The 11782-nt window shown below is 37.4% G+C and overlaps 1 protein-coding gene across 3 annotated transcripts in view; it reads right to left on the bottom strand.

Annotated features, from left to right (window-relative positions):
• Positions 1 to 939: 939 nt before the first annotated feature.
• Positions 940 to 11782, bottom strand: part of STXBP4 (syntaxin binding protein 4) — a 91008-nt gene continuing 80165 nt past the window's right edge. For all 3 annotated transcript variants that reach the window (XM_032209106.1, XM_032209107.1, XM_032209105.1), the window contains one exon: positions 940 to 1593. In XM_032209106.1, the coding sequence (XP_032064997.1) occupies positions 1479 to 1593 (115 nt within the window). In that variant the 3' untranslated portion in view covers positions 940 to 1478. The remainder of the gene's footprint in view (positions 1594 to 11782) is intronic.

Genomic DNA, 11782 nt, shown 5'->3' with positions numbered 1-11782 from the left:
GAAAACAATCTGCTTTGATGACATGTCAGTAAAAAATGTGAAGTGACTAGAACTTATCTGCCCAGCAATATGACCCTTTGGAACGAACTCCCCGTGGAGATTCGTACCCTCACCACCGTCCAGGCCTTCCGCACAGCCTTGAAGAACTGGCTAGCCCGTCAGGCCTGGGGACAGAGATAGTTGCCCCTCCCGAATGATGAATGCATGTTGCCTATTGTTTTTATTACATGTGTCTATGTTATTGTTTGCATTTCCCCCTCCCTGATTTTATGTGAGCCGCCCTGAGTCCCCTCAGGGAAAAGGGCGGCCTACAAATGTCAATAAAATCACAAGTCACAAATGATGCTAGGATAAAGAAATACACTGGACATAGCTACTTACTTCTGAAGAGCTATTAATTAATAGGTTTAAAAAACCCTCAAACATCTACAGATTGCTGAAATGTTACTATTGCTCAGCGTAAAATAAAACTGCTGTGCTAATTACTTACATCTATGTACTGATAGTCGTTTGGAAATGTATGGGACTAAAGAGTTGCACAACAGATACATCATTAATTTGGTAGCAACATTAAGAAGACAGCCATGCTAGTCTATAGTGTCAGAAAGAGTCTTGTAGCATCGTTTCTGACTAATACATTAAACGCCATAAGCTTTGGTGGGCTATAAAGAGTAGCTAGACTGATATTTCCAGATCTAGGCAAACAAATAGTGCTGACTGGTTACTCAACTCCAGTGGAAATTCCTCAAGATATCCTAGGAAGTATACTTTTAAGCTACAACCCCTGCCATCTCTTCCATTAAAAATGCAATAACATTTTTGCAATCTGCATTAGATTGGAGAGCCAATCTAATGAAGTGATGAAGGCACCAGGCTAGAAATCTAGACTGTGAATTTTAGTTGCCTTAGGCACAAAGCCAGTGGGGTGACTTTGTGGCCAGTCTCTCAGCCCTAGGAAGAAAGCAAGAGCAAACCACTTCCAAAATCTTGCCAATAAAACTTCAGGGACTTGTCCAAAGTATCATCAGGATCAACGTTGACTCAAGGGCATCAAAACAAAACCTGAAAATCAACAACTGTTTTTGTTACCTTTCTATACCCCCAAACTTTCTGATACTAGTCTTTTAAATCTACCTCATGGTAGGACTAGCTTGAGGGACTCAGCACTATTGAATAACATACAATAGGAAACAATTCAGCTCTTGGGCCAGATATCATCTGTTACCAGCAATAATTGTCAGGAATGCAAGAAGATATTCATGGTTAATTTGCAAAGAATGTGAATTTGTAATGGGAAAGACATAAACAATATTAAAATTAAGCTCTTGTAATATGAAACTGGTTCTTCTGTATAATACTGATCTTGTGAGGGCAATTGTTTCTCTTGAAAATCTGTTGTACATAAACAATAACCAAGCTTTAATTTATTTCGGTTGATGAATAAACTGTTGGAAGCAGGTTGTCTTTCATCTATGGTCTCAGGTTTGGGGATCCGGAAGTTCTCTGAAACCATCATCCTCGTTTTCTTCCAAGCATGACAAGGCAAGTACATTAGTGACGGGATGGATCCAGGATGTTGTTTGTGTCACATGACTAGAAAACAAACCAACAACAATTATTCTGAGAGATCAGCTTTAAATCTTACCCATCAATAAAGTATGCCAGATGTTTTGAAAAAAAAAGCTAGCATAAAGTTGTAAAAAACTACCAGTGACGTTCCTTGATACAGGGAGATAAATTTACTGTAATGATTCAGTTGCTTTCCCAATTAAAAGGTGAAAAGAAAAATGTATTTTAATATTGAGAAATATGCAATTCAGGTTTTACTTTAAAAAGCAAAATCATTTATAGAGGAGGAATAGCCATGCAGATATTTAAACAAAAAGAATATTTGAATAGTTCTGTTGAAAAAGGACTAGCTGTCATAGAAGCATCTTTCCCATCAAAGATAACATTTCAGAACTTTACTCACTGAAAATCTAATCTCAGAATTTGACCCAAGTATTATCTGACATGCAATTTATTCATAAATGTCAGTTTATTTTTATGAATGGTTATTTGAATGTTTTAAGTTTTATATTTTACTCTAATAAATATAAATAAAACTTGCTTTGTTCCTCAAAGAAATAAAATAGTATGATAGCCTCTCTCTTAGTGTTGCCTGAAACATTTCTCCTAGTCCATAATTCTAAGTTAGATTTAGGTCGCACTCTACCTGTTGGTGAACACAGGTACTTACATGGCTAATTCCCATCTGCTCTTTCCAGCTATAAGAAGAATATTAAATAACTAATAGTGAATTCATTATTTATAAATCCTTATGTAGCCAATTGGCATCAATCACACAAAACACATACGCACAAATGTCATGTCTGTCTGGTTGGCATTCTGAAAAAGAGAAGACCCATATGTATGAATGAATTTATACCTTCCTAATCCATTTGATTGAGATGTTCTCTGATTTTCTTTCTAAATTTGATCAATTTAGGCAGAAGATCAGAAAAGGGAAACTAAATCTAATTTATACTAATCCCAGTCAGTATCACTCTTCCATATCTTTCTGTCTTTTCAAACCACTCTTTCTTTCATCACATCTAAATATTGGGTGGCCTCTTTAAACATCTTCATTTTTGAACGCATCAGCTCCATCCAACTATGACATTTGTTCTTCCTTTTAATTTATTCATTCCTTCTCTTATGCAATTAGGTGTTCATAAATTCTCTATATGATCAAACCCAAATGTATTGGCCACTTATTTTTCCTTTACTCCATTTTTAATGTGCACTGATTCATTCCTGATGCTAACTCCTCGTTTTTAACCAAAGTACTTCATTAAATATTCCATTTCTATTGAATCCAACTTCCATATTTCTTATATGTCAACTCTTACAGCAATACAGTAATAAAGGAAGCATGCACTTCTATAGTTTCACTCATTTGAATGTTCACTCCTACAATATTACCAGCATTTGTTTATCTTAATTTTTTTTCATTTCTTCAGAAAAGGATAGAGAATTTAATGTACTTGCTTATAAATTGCAATGGTTCACTATATTTTTCTTGTCAATCAAATAAGTAATCCACCTTGGTCTTTGATACTTAAATTTTCAGATCTGTGCTTCTTGTTGCATCACATAATTTATGTGTAAATCATTAGCATTATCAGAGGTCAACATGGCATTGTTTACATACAACATAACACATATTATTCATGTCTACAATACACAATATTTATTCTAATATAACCAGATCTAAATCTATTTACCATCTATCACTCAAGAAACCATCTATAAAGCATATGAAGCGCTTCCAGCTGTTATAACATGTTGTGCTTCCTGCAGTCATGTGACTGCACTTTGGGCACTTGTCAACTGGCTCAGATTTATGACTGGCTGCAGTGTCACATAGTCATGTGATCTATATTTTCCAGGCAAAAGACAACCATTCAGAAGAATGGATTCACTTAATGACTGCCGCAAAAATGTTGTAAAACATTTTTACACATGGGTCTAGTGACACGAATGCTCAATTTAAGACCAGATTTCCATTTCCAGTTGAGAGCTACCTGTAAATGGAGCCAAATCTGGCAAGAAAAAAGTCAATAGATTTGTACAATGTGATAAATTAAAAAAAATAGATCCAACAAGGAGACAATTATTTCAAGACTTCAAAGGTAATTGCAGAATGCGGTCAAAGAAAATTCTGTGTTTTCTGCAACTTCTATTTAGACTTGTTTTTGCTAAAGCAGAATTTAATTCAGATATTTTTAATTCAGAATAATTAGAGCTATTTAGTTTCTCCTAGTGTACATATTCTCAAATATTCGGCTTCTTTAGTCAGCAGTACAGTGCAATCATTTGCTAAATTATTAACGTTTGGTATATTCAACAGTGGCTTTCCAGATATATTTACACATCAGTGACCATTACTGCACAGGTTATTGGAGTTTTGATTTTGTTATTGTGGGGGATAGGTAGCCTCTGCTGGGGAGGAGGCTGGTATTGCAAGGTCAAAGAAGGTTAAACAGAAGCTCTTTCATTGTGGAAATGTGGCAAAATGGATATCAAGAAAGCCAAATATCATACAGTTATGTGAAAAAATCCTGCACGCTTTCAGTTTTAAGTGTATTTATACGTTTAGTCAACTTTTCACTCATATAAACCATGCAAAATTAGTACTTTGATGAAAATTTCTGTAGTTGGATTGATATGCATAATTTTTATTAATATAACCAAAGTCTTTTAAAGGTTTTGAGTGAGCTTATGTGCTAAAACAAACATAACTTGAATTTTCGGGAATGTTAGGATTGAACGTAGCCAATCAGCAGCAAGCTTTGGCTGATCAATCAAAATGCACAGAGGCTAAATGTATGAGCCGATCAATGTTGTCATACTCTCTGACTATAAATAAACATGAAAAGCATTGAGAAATTTAATTTAGCTCTGAATGCGGGCAAGGATGAAGGCCTTTGTTTTCATCAGTACTGAGCAGCGGTATCATATCATTGTGCTTCATGAAGAGGGTTACTCCTGTACAGAAACAGCCAAGAGAGCGAAATGCCATTGCACCATAGTGAGCAAAGTGGTTGAGAAATACCAAATAACTGGTTCAGTTGATGACAGGCTCTGCTCTGGAAGACTAAGAAAGTCGACAAAACAGCAAGATTGGGCTCTGCAACACATTTTGATGGCTGACAGGGAGTTCACCTCACCTCAGATTACAAGAATTTGGGGTGAAACATGTGATGTAAAAGTGTGCACAAGCACAGTGCATCACAGACTGCTTGCCAGAGAGCTCAAAGGCTGCAGGGTTTGAAGTAAACCTTTGCTCATAGACGCTCACCGTTCTCGTCGACATGCGTGGGCCAAGACGTTTGCCAAGTGGACCAACGAACAGTGGGCCAAGGTCATCTTCAGTGACAAGAACAATTTCTACTTGACTGGGAATTAGTGCAATAAATATGTCAGAAAAATTCCAGCTGAATAATTTAAGCCCTCCTGCCTGAATCTCTCTGTGAAGCATCCATTGCACATGATGATTTGGGGCTGTATTGCTGCTTCTGGTATTGGTCAGATACAAATCGTGCAGGGAGTCATGAATTCCAAACAGTATGTTGAAGTCTTGGAAAAGACCATGCTTCCTTCAACTCAGCAACTTGTAGGGAAGGACTTTTACTTCCAGGTCATCGAGCCAAGTCCGTCCAGCAGTGGATGAAGAAGCATGGTGTTTGACTCCTGGATTGGCAAAGCTCAGAGCCCAGATTTGAACCCAATTGAGAACTTGTGGGCCAAGATTGGTTACAAAATAAGCAAGAAGCATCTGAAGACCAAGCAGGAACTGATTGAATCCATTATTGCAGCCTAGCATCACATTGTCACCAAAGATCACATGCAAAGGCTTATACAGTCTATGCCGAAGTGATGCCGCCTAGTGATAAGCAATAAGGGCTGGCCAATTTCATATTAGTAACCATGTTTGGTTTCCTAAATGGTCCTTTTCAGGGCCACAAACAATAAAAATGTTAACAAAACACAAACATCGGCCTTAGTAATTGCAACACGTATGTCGCTGGTTATGCATCTGTTAATCTGTTTTCATAGTCATTGTAAGCATGCAAGAAAATTCACAATCCCCATCCAAACAGCACCAAATTGCAAAAAGCTTATGCTTTTCACTTAAAAACCACCATTATTTATTTAAATATAACAATATTCGCATAGCAGTTAGCATAAAATATCATAAAATCAATGGCCTATCCAAAAAATGTCATAAACCGTAAAGCGTGCAGGACTTTTTCACACAGCTGTACCTGTCAACCTATGTGGGAAGTTTGTAGTAAAACCTACTTACAAAGTCCCAAAACAATATTATAGAAATAATATATTCTGATTTTAAGACAGATAAAAGGGGGAAAAAAGAACTATTTGCCACCAGTACCAACTTTCCTGCATTATCTTTTTATCAGAAATTAGTTTCTGTCACATCAAAGGTAGAAGACTGAGTTAGGACAGAGATACATTTCTATTTAGTGTTAAATAGAAATTAAAATTAAGAAAATTAAATAGAAAATGTTAAATTTTCTGTTATGGCTCAACCTAGGATTAAGTTGGCTTTTTGGAACACTCTTAAGAATTGGCTATTTTCCCAGGTCTCAATGTTAAGAGGACAGTTTCGTCCAGATGGGTTGTTCCTAGTTTCTTTGGTTGGCATAGCATGCTTGTCCTTGCTTTTGGCTATTGTTTATTTTGTATTGTTTCTAAATTGTGTTAGACTGCCAGAATTATATCTGCAAGATGGGTAGATGTAACAATAAAATAAAAGTTCATTTTTTTAAATTGGCTTAAAGCCAGGTAAGCCTTTCATTTTCTCTCCTTTCCGTTCCTGCAACTGTGCATGTAAACATTTTCCTTTCTCACAACTATAAATAGGGTGTTGCTGATCTTGGCTTTTATTGTATAGAATTGACAAGGATACTGTGGTTGCTTTCTTTCTGGCCAATATTTTCTCTCTGCTTCTCATCCTTTCATACAATATTGCTTATTCTTATCATCCTAGTTCTTTTCAGCCTTCCATTAGTGAATACATTGATAAAATCCATCTTAAAGTGGAAGCAATCCACAAAAATGCTGAAAGAATAAAAACGGTTACTTCTTAAGGCACTGAACATTGTTTGTCTCCTTTATCCTCTCTTTCTTCAGATATTCTACTCTAAACCCTGCAGCTCCTTATCTGGGAGGGAATCCTTTTTCTGAAGTTTACCTTAATTCTTTCTCCACAAGTTTTCCTCAAGTCCTTCTCTTCACTAGATCACTTCCAGAGCCCATTCAACACCCACCCACCCCAGTCTGCCATTCCTAACTGGCATGGCACCTCTCATATTCTTCCTACCCCCGTACATTCTTCTTAACCTGTGCTGATGCCTAGTTGATCTGCATGGTGCCTCTTACCTCCATAACCTTCATGAACCCTTCTTAACCTACCCCGCACCTCATGCGCCCTCCCCAATCCACACAGCACTTCTTGTGCATCCGGGGGCACCTTTCCCAAACTATGCTCCCTCCTCAAATCACATGCCATCTCTAGTGCACACATCCTTCCTAACCCACAAGACACTTCTCGTGCACTCCCGTCTACCATTCCTGACCTGCAGACCCTTGATTCCCTCTGCCATCCGAAAGCAGTCACTTACTTGCCTGCTGGCCTTGGACTTGCAACTTTCTGCTGGCTTCCCCGCTGACTTTCTGCCTGCAAGTTTCCCACAAGCAAAATGGGGAATCAGGAAGGAAAGGAAGGAGGGAAGATAGAAAAAGACAGGGAAGAAGGAAAGAAGTGAATGAAGAAGAGGGGGGTGCAGTAAGGAAGTGAGGGAAGAAAGGAAGGAGGAAGGGAGAGAGAGGTAGGGGAGGAGGGCGGAAAGAAAGAAAGCAAGCAAAGAAGGATGGAAGAGAGGGAGAAAGTGTGGGAGAGGAAGGAAGAAAGAGGGAGGGAGAGAGGAAGAAAGGAGGAACAGTGAGAAAGTAGCAAGGGTTGAAGGAAGAAAGTTTTTTGATGCTCCCTGCCAGCTTTCCGTAAGGAAACTCAATGGAGAAGCCAATAGGAAGTAAATTGCTTCTACTTCCATTGTTTTGCCAGTCCATAGTAGTTCTATTTCTATAGCTAAGGAAATTTCAATCATCCAACAGGGCGTGCAGAATAGTAGCTTTTCTTGATTCTTAAGAGCCGAGATGGCGCAGTGGTTAGAGTGCAGTACTGCAGCCACTTCAGCTGACTGGTTAGCTGCAGTTCGGCGGTTCAAATCTCACCGGCTCAGGGTTGACTCAGCCTTCCATCCTTCTGAGGTGGGTAAAATGAGGACCCAGACTGTGGGGGGCAATATGCTGACTCTGTAAACTGCTTAGAGAGGGCTGAAAGCCCTATGAAGCGGTATATAAATCTAACTGCTATTGCTATTAAACTATTGGATGTGAAAAAATCAGCAGGATTTATCTTGCTCTGATCCTACCTATCTTTGCTTCAGAATATGGTCTATTACAAAGAAATAAAGGGTAAATGAAAGATTGAATAGACATATAGCAGGGGCATGCAGGATCAAATAATGTTCAGGATGTGCAGCCAGATTTCAAAAACAGATGATAAAGAAAATAAGGATGCAAAAAGCAGCTTGATAAAAGTATTGGTAACAAGTGGCAAAAATATATTTTGAATGTGACTGGATAAGGATGTTCAGAATTTACTTTGTATGAATTAGCATTTTGAAGTTTTGCTTAGGCTGTCGGTGGCTTAACTAGATTGATGGAGAGAAAAAAGGATTTTTGAAGTGTCCTGAATTCTTGAAAATGCCAGTTTTGCACCAGCTTCAGACCTGTTTTCTAGATGGACATCATCATCTATCTAGAAGCCGAATCAATTTATTTCTGACTGTGCTTTACCATGTAGGAAATTGCATAAAAGCCAGTATTGTGCTGATCTTTCCTTTGTATTAAATTGCTGTAGTCCATTTTCATGTTGTTATGCCCATTTTTTTCATTAGCAAGAATACTCAGCCTGCCAGTCAAGCTCCTCCAACCAGACGTTTTGAAAAACACAGCTGGGAACTAAATCATTATTTATACCTCAGGAATGGTAATCATCAGAAATAGCCCTTTTACTTATAAGCAGGAGGCCAAGTCAGAATCTGTATCTCTTAATTCAGGCCCAGCAGGTTTTTATCATAATCAAAAATCAGGAAAACAAATCTGGTTAAAAAGTATTTTATCAATTAAAAATTGTAATGTGTTAAATTCATTGTGTTTGTTCAGACCATTTGAAATAACCTAAAACCTCTTATGCTGTTATGCCGGCAAAGTTTCTTTGTTCCAAAATTGCTTCTCTGAGATTTATATTGGGATGTCCTGAGAAGTTAAAATGCTCCATTATTACTTTGTGCTGGTTGAGTCCTGATGTCTGACTTGTGACGATTAATTCTTGTGTGCAAATTCTAGACTGCCTGACACAGAATCCAGAGGTGCATTGCTGGCACACAATGGGAACAAGCCCAGATGTCTGCTTTGCTCTCACTTTTATAGAAGCACTATTATGGGCTCCAACAACATTTGGATCCTCTTCTTCTAATGTGCTATATGCCATCATGCTTGTAAATTGTCTCCCATGTAGTCTTTCACTGTGTGTTACTCCGCTGTCTTTCCCTCTCCATCTCTATCCCTTTGCAATATATTTGTAAATTCAGAAACGAACTTGGTATAAAAGAACCATTAATGATGGATTTGGATAAGCAATTGGATGGTCCAGACTCAAAGCAAGCCTAAGAAACTGAGAATAAACCCTCCTTTATTTTATTAGTGTAAGAGGGGATATAATGGAAACGTAGACAGGCTTTCAAGATGCTGTTGTTATACCTTTTGAGGTAGGTCAGATCACAACAAACATTGCAATGATTCCCAGGCATGCTAGTTTAACCTATCAACTATGTTAATGCTTCTCCAAATACTTGTACTAATCCATTTACAGACAGACATACATAAAATAATATCAAATAATTTACCGTACACCAAATTAAGAAAAATGTTAGAAAATATTGCACAAAAGACCCTAGAATTACAACCATATCCCAAGTTCACCCGATGTTGTAAATATTTAAAAATGATTTTTTTAAATATTAACCAAGCTTTTCAAAATATCCAAAATGTAACATTTTCTGATTGACCATATATATGGTAGCCCGTGTGTGTGTGTGTGTGTGTGTGTGTGTGTTTTAAAAATATATTGCTAATTCACCTATCTCTGAAATCCAATCTTTTATGCTTATGTTTTGTTTTATTGACAAGAGCATGTTAAATTGTTCATCATAAACAATGTGTCTGTTACACATGGATTGTAGAAGGTAGATGACATTTACTTGCTTGAGTTTCATGCCTTATTTCATGACAAATTGGAAATCTTTGGGAAATAGTGAAGGCATGTCAATACTTTAGCACACCTGTCCATCCCAGTTTCATTATACATGAGGAGGAACAGGCTCTTCACACATTTCAGAAATTAGATAAAGAGATACAACACCTATTTTTCTCCAAAGAAAGGCCTCAATTATTTACAGGTTATACAAACTGTGGTTTCCAGGAATGGTATTTTGGAACTGACAAGCATTCCTGGAAACCAGAGTTTGTATAACCTGTAAATTCTTGTCGGTTCCAAAACATCATTTCTGGACTGCCAATAGTGGTAGGCCATATAAATCAAAGTTTTCTTTTTTGAAACAGCAAATTTTAAAAAATGTATACAGATGTAAGTAATAGTATCTGTGAAAGAATAGTAGGGACTTTGTAAGAGTTGCTGATTGAAGGGGGACAAAAAAAATCTGCCTGTGATACAGTACATATGTACAGCACAGCACGTAAAGTAACAGTACTATTTTCTCCACTGCATGGTTTATGAGATTATCTAGGAAGACCATTCAGTATTAAGCATACTTGGTGTACAAAAATTATGCTTTTCACCAAAGAAAAGGCAACTTTTATATTTTACATCAATTGGGTATATAATTCTATCTCTCTCCTTTTTTGTAATATGTTCTGATAATGGGAACAAATCCAAACTTTGCAAAATGAAGCTTCATGCCATATTAAATGCCTTATCCTATTTCTCTTTGGCTTTACATTTCAACCGCTTATCTTTGCAGAAATTTGCTCTAATTCTAATTGTAAAAAAAGGTGCAAAACGCAGGATTGAGCATAATCATCACAGAATGCATAAACTTTCACTTACGCTCCAGCTGCATCGTATCAGGCATAATCAACTTTAAAACCATGTACCATCATTCGATTTAAGTGATAAAATCCTTAACCTGGATGTCCTTGGGAATGAAGAAGAGGGATACAAAAGAATGTACAGTAGTACTTTGTACTCGTTGGTAATGTGCTCCAGAAGATGCAATGAATACTAAAAGCAATGGGTCCTGAGAAAACCATGACTAACCCTGTGACCCACTATTTCAGCCAGAAGAAATAGCAAGTCACGAAGCAGCCAATGTTAGCAAGTTCTTCCTTGTGTGTCAACTATTGGGAGAAAGACAAGTGCTGGGAGAAGATTTCTGCTTCAAAATGTGTTAAATACCGAATTTGACGAGTTTGATGAATTTTGAAGCAGTCAAGTGCTGAGGTACTTGATCTACATTTTTCGAACTGATCTAACTCTTTCACTTTTCAGGCTAATAACGAATATTAGAAACCAGTTATTCAGTATGTGCTTCTCGCAATTATGCATATGCTGTTCTTGGTTCCATAATTATACACACAATTGCACACAGGCACTGTAAGGGAAAATTGGATTGAAAAAATGTGAATTTTTATGAGCTTTCCCTTTTTAAACTGTAGTATTGTAGAAAATGGGCACAATGGAATTATAACCAAATATGCGGGAAATTGCTATGCACCAAAAGAAGGCTGATTCAGTGACTGCAGTAGAAAAATTAGGCAAGTTCTTGTTTTTTTTTTTTTTAATTTAGACTTAATATACCACCTTACAGTGCTTTATAGCCCTCTCTAAGCAGTTTACAAAGTCATCATATTGCCCACAACAATCTGGGTCCTCATTTTACCAACCTCGGAAGGCTGGAAGGCTGAGTCAGTCTTGAGCCTGGTTAGATTCGATCTGCCAAATTGTTGGCAGTGGCAAGCAGCAGAAGTAGCTTGCAGTACTACAGTCTAACCACTGCAGCTCTTAGTTGCAGTGTTTCATTATGTTAGCCCATACAGATAGGAAACTCCAATGGGAAAACCTATAAGG

Source organism: Thamnophis elegans, chromosome 2 (assembly GCF_009769535.1).
Source record: "Thamnophis elegans isolate rThaEle1 chromosome 2, rThaEle1.pri, whole genome shotgun sequence".
NCBI classification, from domain to species: Eukaryota; Metazoa; Chordata; class Lepidosauria; order Squamata; family Colubridae; genus Thamnophis; species Thamnophis elegans.
Note: the sequence above shows the minus strand (reverse complement) of the source record. Positions and strands in the feature narration are given on the sequence as shown.